General features: G+C 50.4%; 1 protein-coding gene across 2 annotated transcripts in view; it reads left to right on the top strand.

Moving 5' to 3' along the window:
* ADAM8 (ADAM metallopeptidase domain 8) overlaps window positions 1-23,173 on the top strand; it is a 98,370-nt gene extending 75,197 nt beyond the window's left edge. The window contains exons 16-26 of one of the 2 annotated variants that reach the window (XM_074958612.1): window positions 5,732-5,915; window positions 6,143-6,220; window positions 7,406-7,490; window positions 7,758-7,872; window positions 11,613-11,802; window positions 14,385-14,447; window positions 19,465-19,533; window positions 20,331-20,381; window positions 21,084-21,194; window positions 21,374-21,484; window positions 21,789-23,173. In XM_074958612.1, coding sequence (XP_074814713.1) covers window positions 5,732-5,915; window positions 6,143-6,220; window positions 7,406-7,490; window positions 7,758-7,872; window positions 11,613-11,802; window positions 14,385-14,447; window positions 19,465-19,533; window positions 20,331-20,381; window positions 21,084-21,194; window positions 21,374-21,484; window positions 21,789-21,839 — 1,108 coding nt within the window. In that variant the 3' untranslated portion in view covers window positions 21,840-23,173. The remainder of the gene's footprint in view (window positions 1-5,731; window positions 5,916-6,142; window positions 6,221-7,405; window positions 7,491-7,757; window positions 7,873-11,612; window positions 11,803-14,384; window positions 14,448-19,464; window positions 19,534-20,330; window positions 20,382-21,083; window positions 21,195-21,373; window positions 21,485-21,788) is intronic. The other variant, XM_074958613.1, reaches the window with a different exon arrangement.
* Window positions 23,174-23,416: the final 243 nt, after the last annotated feature.

Genomic DNA, 23,416 nt, shown 5'->3' on the forward strand with positions numbered 1-23,416 from the left:
TTTATCAATTTTATTTATATTTGGCAAGTCTGAAACTTCCAGATATTTTTCAGTAACTTCAGAATTTGGAGTATCTGACGTATAGAGATTTTTATAGTAAGTGGCAAAAGTAGCACATATTTCTTTAGGGTGTGTAATTATCCTTTACTGATTGTTTTTAATTGATGGAATAATATTTGATCTTTAATCTGTTTAAGCTTTTGAGCCCAGAGTTTATCACATTTATTCCCTTTTTTCATAAAACATCTGCGTTGAATACCTAAGAGCATTTTCAGTGGCACCTGTCATCAACATACTGAATTTCCCTTTCATATTAGTTAGTTGTGGATATGCTTTTTTTTAACCTACATTTTTATGAATGGCTTTTAAACTTGGTATCTCCTGTTCTAGTTTTATTTTTTCTTGAGCTCTTTCTTTTTTCAGTTGAAAGATTCTGCTTATTAACTGGCCCCTAAATATTGCTTCACTTGCCTCCCAGAGAAGACCTCTTTTTTTTTTTTATATTGTCAGTATATTTATTTGAAAGTATTGAACAATGGCTGCAACTCGACCTTTGTCCTGGAGAAGTAAGCAGTTCATTTTTCCAAAAAGTGATTTTTGGGACCATCCCAGCCATCAAGTATTATTTTCAATGGTGCACAATCTGACCATGTAATGGTGCCAATTTCTGCAGTTCTTGTCTGCTTCATTAAGAATTTAGAGATTAACATTAAATCTATTCTAGTACACAACTGATGAGGGTGTGAATGAAATATTTAATTCCGTACCCTGGGTGCCATTCTCTCCAGCAAACTGAGAGATTCAATTGTAGGCACAGAGACGTCAATGTTGCACCTATGTCCCTATCCACCTTGGCTTTTTTATCCCACCTGTCCCAATAAGAATCAATGTGCAACTGAAGTCTCCTCCAAGTATAATTTCCCCTTCCCCAAAGCATTGCTGTATTTTAAAGAAGTCCTTAAAGAAGGTTTTTTTTGTTTTGCTTGGGAGCATACACTGAGCCACTGTTATTAATAACCCAGCAATTGTGCCCTTCAATAAGATAATCTATCCCTCTTTATCCTGAAATTGATCTTTAATCTAAAAAGGTACATGTTTAACAAATATCATGCCCACTCCTCTCTTCTTTTCTTTAGCTGAAGCAAAAAATGTCTGCGGAAACCAATAACCTTTCATGTTCATAATTTGCCCCCTCCTCATAGGCTTTAAGGCCAGAAGGGGACCATCATGATCATCTAGTCTGACCTCCTGCACATTGCAGGCTACAGACCCTCGCCCATCCACTCCTGTAATAGGCCCATAACCTCTCGCTGAGTTACTGAAATCCTCAAATCATGATTCAAAGACTTCCAGTTACAGTGAATTCACCATTTACACTACTATTTAAACCTGCAAGGGAGATGTGCCCCATGCTGCAGAGGAAGGCAACCCTCCCCCCGCCTCACCCCCCCACACACAAGGTCTCTGCCAGTCTGACTTGGAGAAACATTCCTTTTTGACCCCAGATATGGCAATTACTTGGACCCTGAGCATTTTGTCAAGACCCACCAGCCAGACACCTGGGAAAAATTCTCTGTAGTAATTCAGAGCTCTTCCCCTCTAGTGTCCCATCATTGGCTGTTGGAGATATTTGCTGCTGGCAGTCACAGATCGACTACGTGCCATTGTAGGCAGTCCCATCATACCACCCCCTCCATAAATGTATCAAGCTGAGTCTTGAAGCCAGTTAGGTTTTTTGTCCCCACTGCTCCCCTTGGAAGGCTGTTCCAGAACTTCACTCTGATGGTTGGAAACCTTTGCCTAATTTCAAGCCTAAACTTGTTGATGGCCAGTTTATATCCATTTGTTCTTGTGTCCACATTGGCACTTAACTCCAATAATTCCTCTCCCTCCCTGGTATTTATCCCTCTGATGTATTTATAGAGAGCAATCATATCTCCCCTCAGCCTTCTTTTGGTTAGGCCCACCAATTTAGTCCTATTAAGCTATTTGAGTTTGACTTCCCCTTCGGATGTGGTAATTTCTACTTCCATACCCTCATTACATTAGCTACCCTGCTACTGTCCTTAAGCTTCTTATTACCCTTATTAGAAACTGAGGCAAAATATTTGTTTAGGTTTTTAATCTCTACCCCAGTATTTATTGCTCCTCGCAGTGCTTAGTGGTTCCACTTCTTCTTTCCATGTTTTCTTATTTATGTGGCTAAAGAACCTTTTACTCTTGGTTTTAATTCCCTTTGCAAGGTACAACTCTGATTGGCTTTTGGCAGAACTCTTTTTCCCCACACTGTCTGACCTCCGAGAGATGGCTTACTTTGCTGACCCATCCCATCTTCCATTCCTTGGAGGCTTTCATCTTTCTCTTAATCACCTGTTTGAGATGCTTGCTCATCCAGCATGGTCTGCAACCCTTCCCTACAATTTTTTTGCCCTTGCTTGGGATTCAGGCTTCAGATAGCTTCCACAACTTTGTCTTAAAGTAATTCCAAGCCTCCTCCACGTTCAGATCCTTGAGTTCTTCAGTCAAGTCCACTTCTCTAGCTAATTCCCTTTATTTTTTAAAGTTTGCCCTTTTGAAATCAAGGACCCTAGTTGCAGGTCTGTTGTTGTTTATCCTTCCATCTAGTTTTAACTGAATTAACTCATAATCACTTGAACCAAGGTTGCAACCTACAACCAGTTCCTCTATGAGGTCCTAACTATTCACCAATAACCAATCTAAAATGGCATCATCTTTTTCATTGGTTCAGTGTCTATTTGTTGAAGAAATCTGTCGGCTATCACCTCCAGGAAAATCTGAGCCCTACCATTATCAATTGCATTTGTTCTCCAATCTATATCTGGGAAATTAAAGTCTCCCATAATCACACAATTCCCTGTAGTATTTATTTCATTAAAAACATTAAACAGGTCTCTCTCCATACCCAGATCAGACCCTGGGTGTTTGTAGTACACCCCAAGCACTATCTCAGAGGTAGCTTTCTTCCCCAAAGTGATTTTGATCCAAACAGACTCTGTTCTATCCATTCTCTCACTTCTAATTTCTTTACAGTCTACCTTGTCATTAATATACTATGCTGCTACGCTCCCATCTTTACCTTTATTCCGGTCTTTCCTGAACAGCACACACTCTTCGACACCTGTGTTCCTGTCATGACGACTGTTCCACCACGTTCCTGTTACCCCTATAATATCTGGTTTCATTTCCTGCACCAGTAGAGCTAGTTCTTCCATTTTACACCCAGGAAAAATGTACTAAAATGCACTCCTTGCATTGGTGTACAAACATCCTAGTTGTTTCTGCTTGGCTTAGCCCAGATTCGTCACCTGATTAGGTACAGTCAGGTTACTTCCAGTATCGCCTATCCGACAGTTAATGTCATTGGTATTGGCACTCTTTCCTCTTTTTGTCCGTTCTCATAGCCGCTGCTGTTCCTTTCTCCATTGCTGCATTCTCACTTTCTGTATTTTCCTCCCAGTCAGTATTAGAATCAGGCGTGGAGATTACATGAGCATCTCCCAACCATCTCCCCAAATTCCTAGTTTAAAGCTCTTTTAATTGGTTGTGCCAACCCCCATCCCAGAAGTCTAGTTCCCTCCCTACTTAGGTGGAGTCCATCCCATGAGAACAGTCTTCTGTCTGTGAATGCCTCCCAGTGGTTGAACACCCCAAAGCCCTCCTTATGCCACCACGGCCTGAACCATCTGTTGATCATCATAATCTTGTCTTGCCTTCACTCTCCTCCTCTAGGGGCAGGTACAATCCTACTGAAGGTCATCTGAGCCTCTGTTTCTTTAAGTGTCTTCCCCAGCCTGGCGTAGTCTCCCTTGATGCTTTCCAACAAGAATCTAGCCGTATCATTTGTTCGCACATGAAGGACAATCAGTGGATTCTTTCCTGCTCCCATTAGGATACTCTTCAGCCTCAGGTCCACAAACCATATCTTAGCTCCCGGCAGACAGCACACCCTTCTATTCTCCGGATCAGCTCTGGTGACAGGCCTGTCCATTCTTCTCAGTAGGGAGTCACCAATCACATAAACCTGCCTCTTGCTGATGTTGGTGTGATTTTTCTGGCCTGCCTCTTGTCGTCCCTGGCAATCTTCTGCGAGTCATCCTGTATCCTCCTGGGACTCCAAACTTTGGCTATTTCCACTGATTCTTCTCTTCTGGTAGGACTAGCCACTCTTCTCTTCTTCCTTGCCCTCCCACTTCATGTTACTGCCTGCCTGCAGTGCCCTGCCGCTGTAACGTCTGTAGTGTAGACATAGCCTAAATAATGCTGATTTTTGAAGCTGAAAGAGAGTCTGACTGGGAATCCCCAGTTGTCGTGGATTTCTGCCCTTCTGAGTGCTGATGTAATTTCCCCCAACTCCTCTTTTTTTAAGTTAGGGCAGAGAGATTGTGGAAAATTGCAGCTTGTAGCCTTTGAGTATGAGTTCTGAACGCTCTCTGGCTTTTTTCATAATTAAATTTTTCTGCTGATAACCATGAAATTTCACAGTTAGGTCTCTGGGTCTATTAAAAGGCTTAGCTGTGGGGGAGCAGCACTCTATGCGCTCTCTCCACTGTCACCTCTCTCAGAGAGCTCAAATTTAACAATTCTTCAACCACCGTTTTTACATGCCAGATTGGATTTCCTCCTTCCGTGTTTTCAGGTAGTCCCTTAATTCTTGTGTTCCTTCTCCTTCTGTTTTCTGAATCATGCAGTTTAAGCTGCATCTCTCTCTCTCTGCTCCATCTGTGCCATGCGGCTCTGCAGCTCTGTCTCTCTGAGGCCAGTCTCTAGCACAGTGACTTGCTCTTCCAAATCCGTAACTTCCTTCTTTACTGCTAGACTCTTGGTCTTCTCTCATGGCCTCAAACTCAAGAGATCATCTCCAGAATGTCCAGTTTGGTGGCCATTTGTTTTTTCCGAGCCCTGGCTTGGCTGCCAAGTATTCACTTGGAGTCTGAGATGTCTCTCCATGCTGCGAGCTGGAAACACCCTTCTTAGCGAGGTATCTGTGTAAATGTTCAGATTTTTTTGAAGAATCCATTCTCTGCAACTCTCTGCTTTTTTTGGGGGAGAAGGTTAGTCCGTTTCAGGGGTCAATGGAGGCAGATTACTTTGATATCCCCACAGAGCTCAGGCTTCAGGCAGCGATGTTACTGTGGGCCCCTGCTGGTCTCTGACATGGACATTTTACAGTTAATTCCTGCTAGGATCCTTGCAGGGTAGTGCAGGCTGCACAAGTTGGAGCTGCCCCGCTGGCTCCCAGCATATGGCCATGGAGCCTGGCCAAGTGTGTGGGGTCCAGAAGGAGAGAGGGAGGGAGCCCTTCACTACTAAGGGGCCAGCCCAAGTGCGATGCACCAGTGCTGACCTGAACTGTCAGGCGGCTCTGTGGTGGTGTGTGCAACAGGAATTGGTGGTCTCTGTCCAGGAGCTGCTGAGCTGGGCCTGCTCACACCCCTGCCCTCACAACTGGTCAGATGCTGAGCTCCCCTCTCCCCCTAGAGATGGTTTCTTGCAGGTCAGAAGTGGGTGAGGGTGCTATGCTGGGCCCAGACATCGGCAAGGGCTGCTGAGCCAGGACCTTTTGCTAGCGCTGAGACCACCCTCCAGGCAAAAGGCAGAGGAGCTGTTCCACATTGGCACAGGCTGTGGGGTGCGAGGCTTTGGGGCCATGCCAATGCTAAGGCGAGATGAGACCCAGCACGCTCATTCCTGACGTTTACTTTTCCCGCAGAGACGTTAAGTGTGGCACGCTGCATTGCCTGAGTGGGAACAGGACCCCCATTGGAGGGGGTGGCGTCTACTCCCTGTCTCTCGGGGGGGTGACCTGCAAAGCAGCTGTCACTGACAAGGAAGAAACTGATGTGGTGGCGAATCTTGCGCTAGTGCCAACAGGCACCAAGTGTGGGGAGGAAATGGTGAGCACGCTGCACAGGCTGCTGCTATTCTTGTCTGCTGCGCTGGTGACGTGTGCTTGGCTTTGCGGGTGCTGGGGAAGAATGGGTTTTCCATGGGATCTGCTGGAGAGGAGGGGAAGGTCAGGAGCAAGGAGGTAACATAGCTGCTGAGTCGCTGTGAGTGCAGGATGGGTGATGGCAAGGTGCCGTATATACCGTGCTGAAAGCATTGTGCCTTCTCATTCCAGGTCTGCTATGCCGGGCGCTGCCAGGACCTCCTGATTTACGGTGCCAAAAACTGCTCTGCAAAGTGCAACGGTCACGGGGTAGGTTCAGGCCATGGAAAGGGCATGGCATCACACAGAGGTGCTGGTGTGGCCACGATCCTCTGGGTGTCCTCTGACTGTACAGGACCGACTGTCCCTCAGATCCCCCAGCTGTAACACTGGAGTACTGATTGTGTTGTAGAGTGCTGGGAGGTGTGTGGGTGAAAGATGCTAAGTATTGTTCCTGACAGGTCTTCGCTCAGACACCCCATGTTTTCTGTGAGCGCACACAGCAGACATGAATGTGCTGTGTGCCACTGCCATGCACTGCTGGACCCCTGAGACCATCTCACATGGGTTCTTGGTGCTTCACAGACCTTCCTCTCTATCCGTCCACACCCCATTCTGCGTCTGATCTCAGAGCAGCTCTCCCTGTCCTGCAGCACTGCACGTCACTTGCTTAGTCTGCAGTACCTCGGTGCTGATGTCTCTTCCTGTGATCTGCTGGTAAATGCAGCCTTTCAGCCAGCGACCTGTCATGTTCCCAAGACCCACAGGGTCCATTTGCTATGTCTGTCTATGCCACTCACGATGTCTCTTTTCATGTCGCACCATCACAGCATTGCCTCCCTCAAAGCACATGGTCACAGGCCACCCTGAAGGAACAGATCAGGCCACATTCCAATGGCCTTGTGCCCTGCCTTTTGCTGGGCACTTTGGTTCAGGGAGCAATTTGGCCCAAGTTGGGAAGGAACATTGTCTGCCAATGAGTTCAGCAGAACTTCCTCTCCTCCAGCAGCTGTGATTGTGGAAGGCCCTGTCCCAGTGGGACATCTGTGAGCTGCTCATGGGTGCTGAGGTGGGGCGGCTGGACTGTTCCAGACGCTGGTGCTGAGTGTGACAAATGGGGCACAGCAGCATCACACGCTGTTGCATGTCAGACAGACAGGCACTGTCTAGGCTGAGTCCTGGGTGAAACCAGCACGAGTTACTCATACCCTGCTTCAGGAGAATAGGGCTTCTGCTGTCAGTATAATTCACCGGTCCTGATCCTGAGGCCAGAGCAAATGTGCAGCAGTTACAAGGCGCCCAATCCTGCATGCCTACTCAGTAAAGCCAAACTGCTGCTAAAGCCGATGGGAGTGTGACCTGGGTAGAGGCTGCAGGATTGAGCCCAAACTCTCCCATTGTAAAGCACGGTCAGAGTTGCTGCCTGGTCCCTAACTCTGCCGGATTGGATTTCAGGTCTGCAATCACAAGCGGGAATGCCACTGTGAGCCCGGCTGGGCCGCGCCCTACTGCGAGCGGAAGCTTTCGGAGATTGCATCAGGTACGGCGCTCACTAGGGCCAGGAGGGCAGGGTTCGGGGTGGACCTGCTGGAGGAAAAAGCTGGGCTGCAGGCAGTAGCAATGTCCTGACGGTGACATCTGATAAGCTGTGTAACACACTCCTTTCAGGAGCTGCTTAGATTGGCCAAAGCACTGAAAAACAGTGGACAGTCTGGCCCTGCCCTGCCCACCAGGAGCTGGGCTGGGATAGGTGACTGAATTCCCTAAACTGAATCCCTCCCTGATCCCTCTCTCTGGCTCTCGACAGGTGGAAGTAACGTGGTTGTGGCAGCCGTGCTGACAGTGGTGGTGCTGGTAGCCATGCTGACCATCGGAGGCTTTGTGTTCTACAAAGGCAATGGGAAGAAATACTTCCAGAAAGGGTAAGACTCCCGCTGCTGTACCGTGCCCCCACAGAGCTCAGTCCCCATGGCAGGCAGCTCCTCTGATTTGCTGGGATACACAATAGCTAGATTCCATGGTAAGGAGCAAGTGACAGGCTGATTGGACAGCTGGATGGACAGACTGAATCGATACGGTTGGTTGACTCTCTCCACACCAGTCCACTGACCATTAGTACTTGTGCTTGGCTCCAGATATCCAGGTGCTTCTCTGAGTCCTGTGCTGACAGGCAAGTGTCTCCACGCTTTCCCCTGTGCACCTCCCCTATGGCCTGTGAGAGAGAAGAGTTCATTCCCCCATGGCCTATCCAACCCATCGCCCTCCAACCCAGCCTCGAGGCTGCTGACAAGCGGGTCAATTTGTCCCGGTGGTTTTTGTCATTGTGACCTGCACTGACAAGCCCAGCCCCGTGCCAAGAGGAGCCACTGTCTGGCCATCACATGGGAGCTGCTGTTGTTCACGAAGCCCCTGCTCTGGGTTCTGATCAGTGACAGGTGTGGGAAGCTGTATTCCCTGAATCCCTGAAATACCACCCCTTCACCCACCCTCTGGAGACCTCGCCGGGCCAGCCCCTCTGGGCTCTTCCTTCCTACACCCCCACCGCCTTCATCTGCTGCCTGCTGGTGGGTGTTTGGTCACTGAGCAGCCTGCTCAGGAGGACCCTGGAGGAGTGGGGTGGGTGCAGGTCCTGTCCACTCTTGTTTGACAGCAGGAGTTTCTGATGGGCCTCCCTGCTAAGTGAGCACCCCCCAGAGAGCGTGGTATGGTTCCCAAGCCCCTGCAGGGCCCAGTTGTTTGGACTCTCCCTGCAGTGCCATGAGACCCTGTCCCTGTGCTCTCACCAAACAAGGAGCTGCAGGTCCTGGTGCTGACAGGGCCCTGCCAGTGTCCTCTCTAGGCAGGAGGGGAATATTGAGGGTTCTGGGGAGGGGCTGGGCACAGGGCCAAAGAGCTGCTCTCTGTTCTCTGCTGCTCTCGTTCACTCACAACTGCATTTTCTCACCAATGTGCCCTGAGCGATGCCTGGGCCAAGTGTGACACCCCTGACCTGAAGCAGTGGGAGGGTGCAGTAGCTTCTCTGAGGGTGAAAGCTTCTCTTCATGTTGAACCAGAAAGAGGTGGGCCAATGCTCACTCTCCTTCCTGCCCCAGAGCTGAGAAGCCCCAGCTCAAAGGCCATTTGTGGCAAGTTGCTACACGACTATGAGGAGGGCTTAGAATCGCAGGCCTCCCCACCCCCGCCCTTGGGTTCTGGTCCCAGCCTGGACATCGTCTGGGGGTTTTAGGGCTTCTTGGGAGGGGCAGGCCAATGGGGAGTTAGATACAACTGGAACGAGAAGCAAACCTGAAGGAGCAGCAATATCCCAGTGTGCGTAACAGACTGTGAGGGTGTCCCTCTCCCATGGCACCTCCTCCCTCTCCCTCTCCCTGTCCCCTCATCACAGGCTCCTGGGGCTGGGACCACGTGCACTATAGAGTGTGTGGCACAGTGGGGCCCCGATCCTGTCTGGCGCCTCTGGGCATCGGGTTACAATCCGCAGGCAGAGGCTCTGTGGGCTTCAGGGGATTGGCAGTTAGTAGCCATTGTTATAAAAGCAGTAGCTCCATGCCTGGAGTGTCTGCCAAGCACTTGGGATTCTCAGCTGGCCTCTCAGTGCCCCAAGGCACAACCACACCTTTGCCGCTGCTATTGCTCACAGCACTTACAGATTGTGAGGTGGCAGAGCCAGGATGTGCCGGAAAGGGAGAGGACTGACAGTGCGAGTGAGCAGCACAGGGCTGGGTTTGCTCCTGTGATTCACAGCTGGACACTCAGCCGTGCGGACGAGCTTACAGCAGTCCCAAGCACACACCCTTTTGGGCTTTTCCCCAGTCAGGCATGAGGAAGCAATCGAGACATACCCTGTCATACCCTGCATGGCAACCCACAAGCCCCTTTGTGCCCTCTTCCTGGGAGCACTCTGCATCCAGATTTGGGACAGAGCAGCTAAGCATGTTCATACAACTGATGGGGCTGTTCCATGCAAAACCTGTGGGATATAAGAATATATTATAAGAATATATATAAGAATATAAGAAGGGGCCCCCTGGGGCATAGTGTCCAGTCCCTGGTATCACTGGTAACTCCAGCATCTCATCCGCTTCAGAAACTTATCCAGCTCCATCCTCAAACAAGTTCAGTTTCTTGCCCCCACTGCTCCTGTTGGGAGGCTGTTCCTGAACCTCACCCTCTGATGGTTAGAAACTTTCTTCTCATTTCCAGCCACAATTTGTTCATGGCCAGTTTATCTCTTTTTTTTACTTGTGCCCACACTGTCCTTTAGCTTCAGTAGCTCTTGCCCCTCCCTGGTGTTTACCCTGATCGATTTGTAGAGAGCAGTCAGAGTCTCTCAGCCTGCATTTTGCTAGGCTCAACAAGCCACGTTCTTGTAATCTCCTCTCAGAAAATAGGCCCTTTGTTCCCCTGATCATCCTATTAGCTGTTCTCTGCACCAGTTCCAGTGTGGATTCGTCTGTCTCGAACATGGCTGACCCGAACTGTACACAGGATTCCAGATGAGGGCTTACCAGTGCCTTGTACAGTGGCATTAATACTTCCCTCTTTGTACTGGAAATGCCTCACCTGGTATATATGTGACTTTTTAACAGCTGCATGAGACCATTCTCTCATAACCTGGAAAATTTGTCAATGGGGTTGGAACTTCCCTATTGATCTCTGCCCAAAGAATCATTTAGGAGCTGGGTGCAGGATAAATGAATGAATCTCTCCTGCCGGTGGCTGAGCTGTGTGACTGTGTGCAGCACAGGATGAGTCAGAGACGAAGATGGGGTTGGAGCAGAATCCATTTTAATTTTCCCATTTCCCCTTTTTTAAAAAGAAATTTAAAATATCATCAGAAATTAACACAGCCCTCCCCCCCTCCCCCCCAAAAAACTAAGTCATTCCAGTGCTGCAGCTAGGAAAGGTAATTCACTACTTGCAGCAGCTCTTTGAAAAATAATGTTAAATTAAACTACCATTTAATTGGTAAAATTAAAATGGTCACTACACCCTTTAGAAGTAAGAACCCGTGTTCAAAGGAGTTACAGAATGTGTTGCCCACATTCCAAAATTGGAGAAAACACAGTCTCTGGATTCCAAGGTGATGAGTATGGGACAGACAGACAGGCAGACCTGTTAGCTCTACAGCTCAGGTAATTGAGGAGTTGAGCTGGTACAAAGTCACTTCAGGCAGAAACAGGAATAGCACTCAGCTCTGACTGTCGTGGACTTCAGTTATTTTTGCAATAAAGTGATTTAAAATGCTGGGCTTGTTTTTAAAAACTGAAAAAAGAAGAAAATGAACCCCAATGTGCCCAGTAATCAGCATGTAATGGTGATGTCATCATGATCTGTGATGACACAGGGCTGGTTGTGCTTTCCAGTCCTTTGGGACACCTTTTGAGGTCCCTGATATACATCCGTCTTTTAAGGTCTGATCTTTTCTACGATATATGGTTTTCCATGAGTAGTGTTGAAAAGTGTATTATTCTCCTTCGTTTATGACGTAGCACGTTTTTAGGGCAAGGTGGCAGCAGGACCCTGGTGAATCCTGGGCTATTCTGTGCCTCACTGCCAAAGAGCCATTGAGGTGTTCAGCAGACCTCAAAATTGGGGGCCTTTGGGTGAAATCAAACCAGAGGGAAAATATGGCTGTGGCTCTTTTGTGTGTGTGTTTCAGGAGGATTGTGACCACCACCACCAACGGGCTCTCCAACCCCTTGTTTCAAGAGGGAAGCAATACTAGGAACGTGAGGCATGCGCTTCAGAGTTGCGACATCAGCAGCCCAAATCTGATCGCCACAACCTCAGACCTGAAGAGCCCCAGGTCTGTGTACGTGCCCATGACTCCCAGCAGGCTGCCGCCTGAGGTATGTATGGCTCAGGCAGCCTGGGGAGCAGGAGGGCAGCTCTCGTGGCTGGGGATTTTTACTGGGGAATTCTGGGCTCCTGGCCACTGTGTTCCTGCAATGATGCTGTAGAGAGGGGAGTCAGGCTGCTTCCTATCACCCCTTTGTAACCTCTTCAGTGGACCGTCACTGTCCTTCCCAAGAGCCCTCTGCTGGAGTGGTGGGAATTGCATTTCCACGCCCACACAGGCAGCACAAGGCCCCCGTTACACACCAAGGCAGCACTGTCATACAAGTTACGCAGTTAGGAGCCTGTTCCTGCAGAGCTGGAGGGGAGAACAAACCCAGGATGGTGTGAATCTGAGCATAGGGATAGGCTAAGGGATGCAGGCCTGGCCCTCTGCGCCTCGGCTTCTCCAGTTGGTGCTTTCTGCTATTGCTAGGCAACTGGCTGCTGTAAGAGCCCCGCAATGGAGCTGCATGCCAAGGATTGATACAGTTCTTTGAGCTGGGGGGATGGTCCCACAGCTTGGCCATATTATCTCCCTATAGCCCAGGCTGTGTCTGAGCTTCCCCAAGATGCTCCCATTTCCCCAGTTAGTTTGCTCCAGGTTAAAATGTGGGGAAGAAAGAGGACTTTCCACCAGGAGAGGCCCCATAGCACATGCTGAGTGGGTGAGCCTGGGGCTGGGTGAGCTCCAACCGGGGCAGAACTGGATTTGAGGAATGTATCTACCCTCGGACTGGGGGGACTATGATGGGGCATATAGACCCCACACTGATGAGGTAGGTGCCAGAGAGGGCCTTCCCACCCCTCCACCCTCCCGGCCTGGTCCATCATGTCTGATAGGCAGGAGGCCGGTAAAAGGAAGGAAACTGCAGTTGGCTGTTTGACCTGAGAGCCCCCATTCAACCAGCACCCCTACTCCTAGCTTCCTTTAGCACCCTCATTACCCCCCAGTTGTCCCTGGGTTACTTCTTCTGCTTCTAGTTCCTCCCCCCATGGCTGTTCCCTTTAGTACCCACCTGCTGAGCTTGGTGCAGTTCCATGTTTGGCCCTGCCACTCTGGTGGATTGCCCTTCGCAATGACATTTCTGGCCAGACACTCATTGTTTGCAAATTTGAAAGTAGTTTAATGAGCTAATTTGCATATTTGCAAATACTTTGCAAAATATGAATCTGCACAAAGCTGACAGTGATGCTCTCTGCTCCCGGGGCACCTCTCCTCTGTGCCTGCCATCTGAGAGGGCTGGGGCAGAACAGGAGTCCTGGGCAGGGAAGCTGCAGTGGGGTATGGTGGCGGTGCTAGAGATAGGTATGGGTGATGGGGTTGCAGCCTTGGCAGTGTCAGGAGTCAGGTTGGGATGACGGTCCGCATGATGTGGGGGACATGGCTTGTGTGGGCTGGCAGGCATGAACTGGGAGTTCAGCTGGCAGAAATGGCTGAGGGGCTGGCTGGGTGCTGCATTAGTTGGGGAGGTTCATTAACTAAGTGGTAAGGGGTGCTGCATGAACTAAATTTCCTTTGGTGCCTCCTGCGGAAGGGCAGATCCCCTCACTAACTGTCCCCATCACTCTGGGCAGGGACCCCCAAAGCACCCTGCACCTGAACTCCAAGGAGAGCTCCATATGCCGAACATGCTCTGCCCCAAAGGCTGATTACCATGGCTACCAGTCTGTAGGGCTATTCTCTTGGCTGGATCGGGCAGGGCATTTTGGCCGCTTGTGTCAGGGCTGCCTCCTCCAATTCTCCCAGCAAGAAAACCACCTTCCAGACGGGTTTGAACCTGGGCAGTGTTTATTGGCTCTCGCTTGTGTCACAACAAACCCCGGTGTCCCCAGTGTGGCTGTGTGTTGCTCACGGCTGGGGCTGGAGCCTGCAAGACATCTGCCTGCTGCCAACCCTAATGACAGGGCATTCCTGGATTGTCCATGAGCGTTAGATGGACCCTGCTCTGCTCTGGGCTGGCAGCTCCTTGGCCTGAGTAGCTGGGTATGCTGGGTCAGCCCCCAACATCACTCGGGGCGGGCTGGGCTGCACCATGTGGGAGTGGGTAGGCGTCTCTCCACTCAGGCTGGGCTGAGCTGGACTGGGTGTCTCTCCACTTAGGGTGGGTTGGGCTGGACGATAGTGGGATGGGGTGGGTGTCTGTCCATTCTGGGCAGACTAGGATGGGGTGGGCATCTTTTCACTTGGGGTGGGCTGGAATGGGGTGGCCATCTCTCCACGCTGGACAGGTTGGGCTGGATCATGGCAAGATGGAGCGGGTGTCTCTCTACTCGGACTGGGTTGGGTCATGGCAGGATGAAGTGGGCATCCCTCCACACAGGAAGGGGTGTGCTGGGCCATGGCGGGATGGGATGGGGTGGGCATCTGTTCACTTGGGGTGGGTTGGGCAGGGCCATGGCAGGATGGGGCGGATGTTTCTCCATTTGGGGCAGACTGAGCTGGGCTGGGGTGCGGGGTGGGGGGGGATCTCCCCATTTGAGGTAGGACACTGTCTGTTGGGTTCGCTTTGGGTTCCAGTCACACTTTTCGCAGGGAGAGGGGTAAACACGCTGGTTGATGAGAAGCAAATAATTTTTACTTGTTCCTTCTCAGCCTCCTGCGGTGGCCAGTAGTGCCTGTCAGAGCTCGCTAGCGTATCCAGCCAAACCTGTGCAGGTAAGTGACTGGCCTGGGACTGCTGTGTCTGATGTTACTGCTTTGCTGTCAAATGCCTGAGACAGTCACAGCTGCACTCTTAGCAGCAGTCTGCTGAATACCCCTCACGGCAGCTGAGCTGACTGCAATGAATCCAGGGGCCTGGAGTCACCGCTGTGGCCCTGACTGTGTGACCCTGCACAGCTCACTTGGGCTGCTCTGTGCTCCTGCTCTCGGATCTGGTGGCGGAGAGTTGACCGTGCTCCGTGGTGAAGGGACGTAGCGCTGGAGGGAGCTGTGTGTGGAAATGCCTGTGTTCTAGCATAGACTTTCTGTGGATGCCCCAACTGGAGAGCACAGCGTTCTTCTTCGAGTAGTGTCCCTGTGGGTGCTCCACTTCAGATGGGCATGCGCCCCGTGTGCCTTCGAGCAGAGATTTTCAGTGTGTCCGTGCATCCTACGCTGCCTCATGCCTCACACCAAGACTCTATAGGATTGTGCGAGTGAACCACCTTCAGTTCTTCCTCAACTACCTCAGCCTGAGCTGGAGCTTTCATGTGTCCACCTTTGGTGTGTGCCACGGCTATACCTTTTTTCCCCTAGCTGCTAGTTTAGTTTTAGATATTTCAGTTTAGATTATCTTAGTTTAATAGTTGAGAAACTTAGTTTTGTTCCTCACCCTTCCCTCTGGGAAGCCTTGTCTTCCTTGGACACTGCCTCAAACACTGCCTCTCTTGCCAGGAGGGAAGCCCAGTTAGCGAAGGTCACTCAGACTGCGTTCTCTGCCTTGGAGAGTTACATGACCCTCAGAAGTGTAACTTCTGTCTGGCCCTTAAATTCAGGGTGAGGAAGAACTAGGAGATGAAGTTTAGACTACTAATGATGGAGCACTGCCCTTTGCCCCACTTCAGAGCCAGATCAGAAGGACACCTCCCCGTACACCAATCTCTGGGCAGATTCAGTGCCTCTTTGACCTCGGGTCAGCTCTCTCCCAGGAAGGGAAATCTCCAAAGACCTCCTAAAAGGGTCACAGGAAAAGTGGTTCCAACTCCCTTCATAAGGAGCCTTTAGATAAGAACATAAGAATGGCCATACTGGGACAGACCAATGGTCCATCTAGCCCAGTATCCTGTCTTCTGACAGTGGCCAGTGCCAGATGCTTCAGAGGGAATTAACAGAACAGGGCAATTATTTAATGATCCATTCCTTGTCATCCAGTCCCACCATCTGGCAGTAAGAGACTTAGGGACATAGAGAGCATGGGTTGCATTCTTAACCATGTTGGCTAATAGCTATTGTGGGACCAATCCTCCATGAATTTATCTAATTTTTTTTAACCCAGTTATACTTTGGCCTTCACAAACATCCCCTGGCAGTGAGTTCCACAGGTTGACTGTGTGTTGTGGGAAACAGTACTTACTTTTGTGTGTTTTAAACCTGCTGCCTATTCATTTCCTGTGTTACATGAAGGAGTAAATAACACTTCCTTATTCCCTTTCTCCGCACCATTTATGATTTTATAGACCTCTCTCCTATCCCCCTCAGTCGTCTCTTTTCTAAGATGAACAGTCCCAGTCTTTTTAACCTCTCCTCATATGGAAGCTGTTCCATACCCCCAGTCATTTTTGTAGCCCTTCTCTTTATCCTTTCCAATCCTAATATATATTTTTTGACTTGGGGAGACCAGAACTGCATGCAGTATTCAAGGTGTGGGCGTACCATGGATTTATATAGTGGCATTATGATATTTTCTGTCTTATTATCTATACCTTTCCTAATGGTTCATAACATTCTATTAGCTTTTCTGATTGCTGCTGCACATTGAACAGATGTTTTTGGAGAATTATCCACAGTGACCCAAGAGCTCTTTCTTGAGTGGCAACAGCTAATTTAGACCCCATCATTTTGTATGTTTAGTTGGGAATATGTTTTCCAATGTGCATTACTTTGCATTTATCAACATGGAATTTCATCAGCCATTTTTTTGCCCAATCACCCAGTTTGTAAGATCTCTTTGTAACTCTTCAGTCTGCTTTGGACTTCAGTATCTTGAGTAATTTTGTGTCAACTGCAAACTGTGCCACCTTGCTGTCTACCTCTTTTTCCAGATCATTTATGAATATGTTGAACAGCACTGGTCCCAGTACAGACCCCTGGGGAACTCTGCTATTTACCTCTCTCCATTCTGTAAACTGATCATTTATTCCTATCCTTTGTTTCCTATCTTTTAACCAGTTTCTGATTCATGAGAGGACTTTCCCTCTTATCCCATGACTGCTTACTTTTCTTAAGAGTCTTTGTTGAGGAACCTTGTTAAGGGCTTTCTGAAAGTCCAAGTGCACTATGTCCACTGAGTCACCTTGTCCACATGTTTGTTGATCCCCTCAAAAAAATCTAATAGATTGGGGAGGCATGATTTTCCCTTTATAAAAGCTGTATTGACTCCTCCCCAACAAATCGTTTTCATCTATGTGTCTGATAATTCTCTGTAGTTTCAACCAATTTGCCTGGTACTGAAGTTAGTCTTACCGGCCTGTAATTGACAGGATCGCTTCTGGAGCCGTTTTAAAAATCAACATTACATTAGCTATCCTCAAGTCATCCAATACGGAGGCTGATTTATGCAATAGGTTACTAATTGCACTTAGTAGTTCTGCAATTTCATATCTGAGTTCCTTCAGAACTCTTGTGTGAATCCCACCTGGTCCTGGTGACTTACTGCTGCTTTATTTATCAATTTGTTCCAAAATCTCCTCTATTAACACCTCAATAAGAACATAAGAGCGGCCATACTGGGTCAGACCAAAGGTCCATCTTGCCCAGTATCCTGTCTTCTGACAGTGGCCAATGCCAGGTGCCCCAGAGGGAAGGAACAGAACAGGCAATCATCCAGCGATCCATCCCCTGTCGCCCATTCCCAGCTTCCGGCAAACAGAGGCTAGGGACACCATCCCTGCCCATCCTGGCTAATAGCCATTGATGGACCTATCCATCTGGGACAGTTCCTCAGATTTGTCACCGAAAAAGAATGGCTCAGATTTGGGAATCTCCCTCACATCCTCTGCAGTGAAGACCGATGCAAAGAATTAATTTAGGTTCTCCACAACAGCTTTGTCTTCCTTGAGTGCTGTTTTAACATCTCTATCTTCTAGTGGCCCCATTGACCTTTGGGCAGGCTTCCTGCTTCTGCAGTACTTTTTTTAAAAGGGGCTAGATTCACCAAATGGCTGGAGGAGGACATGGTCTAGTGCCCCCCCTTTATAATCATTACCCTAATGGTTAGGGCATGTCCCTGTGGGGCAGGAGACCCAGGTTTGAACCTCTCAATCTAGAATAGGCTCTGAACCTGGGTCTCACCCTCCCAGGGGAGTGCGCTAACCACTGGGCTGTGGGCAGTGGGGGTTCTCAGTCTAACTTGTTGAAGCTGTTCTGCTTTGTATAAAATACTGGAGGGGTCAATGGGGCAGGGACTAGCCCCTGAGTCTGCCTCCTCCCAGGCGAGCACCCAGCTATCAGAATTGTAGGACGGGAAGGGACCTTGAGACGTCTTCTAGCCCAGTCCCCTGCACTCAGGGCAGGACTACGTATTATCTAGACCATCCCTGACAGGTGTTTGTCTAACTTGCTCTTAAAAATCTCCAGTGATGAAGATTCCACAACTTCCCTAGGCTATTTATTCCAGTGCTTAACCACCCTACTAGGGAGTTTTTCCTAATGTCCAACCTAAACTGCCCTTGCTTCAGTTTAAGCCATTTGCTGCTTGTTCTATCCTCAGAGGTTAACGAGAACAATTTTTCTCCCTCCTCCTTGTAACAACCTTTCATGTACTTGAAAACTCTTATCATGTCCCCCCTTGGTCTTCTCTTTTCCAGACTAAACAAACCTAATTTTTTTCAATCTTCCCTCACTGGTCATGTTTTCTAGACCTTTAATAATTTCTGTTGCTGTTCTCTGGACTTTCTCCAATTTGTCCACATCTTTCCTGAAATGTGGCACCCAGAACTGGACACACTACTCCAGTTGAGGCCTAATCAGAGCAGAGTAGAGTGGAAGAATTACTTCTTGTGTCTTGCTTACAACATTCCTGCTCATGCATCCCAGAACGATGTTTGCGTTTTTTGCGACAGCATTATACTGTTGACTCATATTTAGCTTGTGATCCACTATGACCCCCAGATCCTTTTCCGCAGTACGCCTACCTAGGCAGTCCTTTCCCATTTTGTACGTGTGCAACTGTGATTGTTCTTTCCTAAGTGGAGCACTTTGCATTTGTCCTTATTGAATTTCATCCTGTTTACTTCAGACCTTTTCTCCAGTTTGTCAGCTGGAGAGTCACTCTTAGTCTTGCTTACTGGCCCGATGACAATTGAACTGCTTTGGGAAAATTGCTCCTGGGCCTTGGTGGCCTCTGGCATCACAATAAATGAGAGCCTTTCAAAAGCCCAAGACAAACCCCACCCAGATAGGCAGCTCCGTCCCTGGCGAGGCTGCGCTAAGTGCAGTTCAAGACACCCTTATACCCCCATCTCTCCACGCCACCTGGCTCTAGGGCTGTGCACAGCGTTAGACAGAACATTAGCCATGAGCAGCTTCCAGAGCAGAGATGCTGCCTCTGGATAGAGCGCCAGGCCGAAGAGCTGCTTGGAAAAAGCCCCTGTAGCTGGGCCTTAGCTCCCTTGGGGGCAGGAGCCTGTGGGGGGACGGGATAGGGAAGAGGTGGGCAGGTTGGAGCCAGTTGGTCCTCAGCTCCCTTAGGGGCAGCAGCATGCGGGGGAGGGGTGCCAGTGCTGCACATGGCACCAGGCTCTCCACGCTGGCCTGCCCCTAGTGAATGCACGCGCTGAGATTCCAGTCACTCCCTCAGGACATGGCCCTGCAGATGTGTAAACGTGGCCATGTGAGTAACTGCTCCCCCATTGAATCCCAGCACAGGCTGCCGTGTGCTGCTGGCCTGGGAACTGACAGGAGACACAGTATTTTCATTCAAAGACGACCGCGAAACCTTAGGCTTGTTTTCTTTTCTCTGCATTTGAATTAGGTTGGAGTTAAACCCAACGTGGCACCTCCCCCTCTGGTCTCTGCAAAGCCCAAACCAGCTGCTGGCGAGGTAATGCTGCTTCTCACCAAGTTTTGGAACGCACACATGTGCTAGCGGGGACCCTAACTGGCAGCATCACCATCCCTACTGGCGCTGGTGCTTGACATCAGTCGCCTGCAGGCCTGCCCAGCATGTCACCTCCCTGCCTGAAGCCATCCTCAGCCCGGTTTCAGGCCCCAAGACAGCATGTGCTGCTCGGGGGTGCCCCCTGCCCTCTCCTGCCAGGCCTCCTTGCAGCTCCCTGTGCTGCAATCCCACCACCCAGACGGTGTGTGATGACCCCACTGCTCCTCCCAGTGCAGAACTCTCTCCCCCATTACCCAGCCCCATGTGGAGCTGTCAGGGGGAGCTAGTGGGGCAGCATGTCCACAGGCCAGCCCCTAGTCCTGCAATGCTGGTGGGTTGAGTCTCAAACACCCTTGGCACCTCCCGGGGCATCTGCCCACCCCTGGTGCAGAAGCCCCCTCAGCCAAGGTCCCGGTTAGGCTTCTCCGTGATGCTGAAAGCCTGAATCAGCAAAGTTCAAACACCCCCACTTCCACATGGCCTTTGGCCCCATCAGAGACAGAGCCAGGCAGGCTGAGTTACTTGGCCAGAGCCTCACAGCACTTCCTTCCCAGCAGATTGTCCTTGTTGTTTGCATGGAAAGTGTGGCCCCTGCCCCAGCGGCCCCTGCTCGTGCCACTGGCCCCACCAGCGCTTTTGCTGAGCCCACATGGCAGCACCGAGCTGTGGTAGGGGTCGGGGGCACCTGGTGGGAGTTGGTTTGGAACTGGGTGACTGACTCTATTGCACCCTGTTGTTAGGTGAAGCCGAAGCCACCGACCCGGCCTCTCCCCGAGCTGAGAAGCAAACAGGTGCGTCTCATCCTGGGTCCTCACACTGGACTTTCTGCCCACTAGCCACTCAGCTCTCACTTCACAAGTAGGGGATCTGCACACACACACACACACCCCTTCCCCCCACCCACCCCCAGCTCCGCGACCAGTACTGAGGGCCCATGGCTGGCTGTGGGGGGACAGTCTGATGGGGGGCAGCCCACACAAGAGCTGGGGGGGCCTTATCCAGGAGGTTGTGTGCCTGCCAGAGTCAACCCTTGGAATGGGCAGCATGGTGTGCTGGGCCTGGGGGGGCAGAGGCAGAGGCAGGAGTGCTGGGGTCAGCTGTGCTGCATCCACACCACTACAGTGGCATGGCCTGAATTCACCTAGGCTGTGCTCCAGGTGCTCAGGAGTGTCCAGGGCTAGATACTGTATGGTCTGCGCTGTGCAATGGGCTGCTTTCTGCCAACCAACCAACCAACCAACCAGCTGCACTGCAGCTGCCTCCAGCACTGGAAAAAAATCATTACAGCTGTTGTCAGTGAGGCCCTGCCTTAGCTTACTGGGATTCATTGGGGTGGGGTGGGGGGGTCTCATTTCTTTTCTTTCCCGTTCTCCTATTCTGATAGCAGTTTCTGGGAGAACAGCTGCCCGTTTTCGCAGCTGAAATGGACGCTGATCCCAAAAGATTTATAACGTTGCACATTAAAGGAATGCTTTTTGTCTTGCTCTTGCCAGCGTAAGGCAGATGAGCTGAATGGCTGTAGCATGGATGGGACCAAATTGTCAGCTCTGCGTATCCCACCTGCCAAACCTACTGCCCTGATGTGTCAATCCAGTCAGCCCCAGGTGAGCCCAGCTCTGCGTGTCTGCGATCAGATTGGCTGTTGTGTTACCCAGTGGGGCTGGGGGGGGGGGGTTCCCTTTGCCTGGATAGGCTCCCTGCTTAGGTGGCTATCATGAACAGCTGCCAGTTTTTGCAGCTGAAATGGCCATTAAAGGAATGCTTTTTGTCTTGCTCTTGCCAGCGTAAGGCAGATAAGCTGAATGGCTGTAGCATGGATGGGACCAAATTGTCAGCTCTGCCTATCCCGCCTGCCAAACCTACTGCCCTGATGTGTCAATCCAGCCAGCCCCAGGTGAGCCCAGCTGTGTGTGTCTGCGATCAGATTGGCTATTGTGTTACCCAGTGGGGCTGGGTTCCCTTTGCCTGGCTAGGCTCCCTGTTTAGGTGGCTATCATGCCCTGTTCCCTCACTAGTTGAGTAGCAGGCTAGTCAGCTTTGTTTTGTTTTAGAGTGACTGAGCTGTTCCTCCCCTTCCTGTGCCAGTGAGGGCACTGGGCTGGGCCAATGTGCCACGCTCATTCACTCACTGCCAGGGTGGCTTTAGCAGCGTCCCAGGACCCAGCCCCTCTCATGGTTCCTCTCGTTCTGTTTTCCAGCAGGCCGCTTCCTTGAAGGTGGCACTGAAGCCTCCAGCTTCACGGAGATGACCCAGACTGTGGCGGCTGGGACAGCAAGGCGTGGCTGGCTCCAGCGTTTCTCTAGAATGATTGAGCATTTCTGCTTCTTGCTTAATGGTACTCGACTCGCTTAGCAGAGTCTTCCTTCAAGGTCTTGAGTGTTTACATGAAATGCTTGACTCAGCTGTGCCTTAACACAGATGCTGTGGCTGCACAATACAGCAGGGCTGGCCAGCAATGGCTGCTTGGAGGCCAGGGGGGCTCACACCAGCAGATGTAGGGAAATGTTCTCAGGTTTTTACTAGTGAAAGGGCAAGACCTTCCCAAAAGTACAAATGAGGGACACTTCTCTCACTGCAGAGCCCCCCTCCCCATGCAGGCATGGGGGGGTAGGGGGAGCAGCTCAGGGGACCGTTCCTATTTCCATGCCATGCATGAGCTGTAGCAATGAGCCCAGCAGATCATTGTGTCATGGCAACGCACTGCCAAGACCACCCATCCTAGCATGGACCGTGTCAGCTAGATCGAGGGGACTAACCCCAGCATTGCAAGCTGGCAGCTGTAATCTCTGCCCACTGCATCCCCCCATGCTGCCGCCTGGAATTATGTTGTTGCTTTCAGGTGCTGGACATAGCAAACGTGCCCCGCCCCTGCGGGTGATCCAATTCGGCAGTCAGGCCGGGGTTGTGGAAGGCCATTCCAGTAATGGCCTCTTAGGTAACAGCTGGAACCTTTGCATGTTCAGAGACTGTTTTTGCCCTGCCCCTAGTGCCTGAATCCAGCCAAATGGTTTTCCTGACAGTGACACACCCAGGAGCCTGGGCTGGCTCCCCAGCCCTCCATAGGGCCTCTCCTTATGGGCAAAACAACTGTGACAAGCTGCCAGCCCAATTCCCTCAATGTCTCAAGTGTCAGCTCCTACTATCTGCAGCACAGACCCTCGTATGGCACTTTCCAGCCCAGTCCTTCCAAAGCATGTCAGGATGAACTGGGACTCCTGGCTGGAGCTGGCGTTCGGGATGTTCCTGGGTTTGGGCAGGCAGTAGCCACTCTCTCCCCAGCAAAGATTTCCAAAGCTGCTGGCTGTGCAGTGCGTAGGCATGACCAGCTACTGCCAATGCAGGAGCCAGTGCTGTACGGTGCCTGGCAGGTAGCAGCCAGGACCCCAGAATCTACTGCAGTAACTTGATGCCACAGTAATACATGCTGCGCTGAGCAAACAGCCCTACTCACCCAGAGCACATCACGGTCAGCTGGTGTTGGGTTATTCTGTTGGCAGCCAATGTATTTTATCATTTAAATTATTGTCTGAGTTATGGTCTGTCTGAAGAGCAAGTCATAGATGGGTTGTTTTTTTTTTAATCATGATAATTTATAACCTTTAATGTGACCTTTTCACTCAGCGTGGTGTTAAATCTGATATGAGTTGAATCAAAGGCATTGGTAAGAGTAAAAGCTGCAGGCCAGCTTGGTGCAGGGTTGAACAGTGACTGCTAAGGGAGGGAGGTAGGACTCTCCTGATCCCTTGCAGCCCTGTATGCGTCTTTGGAGAGCTTGGGGCACAGATCCAGCCCCTAGTCTTTGTCTCGATCATGGTCTGAGGGCTT

Source organism: Natator depressus, chromosome 7, assembly GCF_965152275.1.
Source record: "Natator depressus isolate rNatDep1 chromosome 7, rNatDep2.hap1, whole genome shotgun sequence".
NCBI classification, from domain to species: Eukaryota; Metazoa; Chordata; order Testudines; family Cheloniidae; genus Natator; species Natator depressus.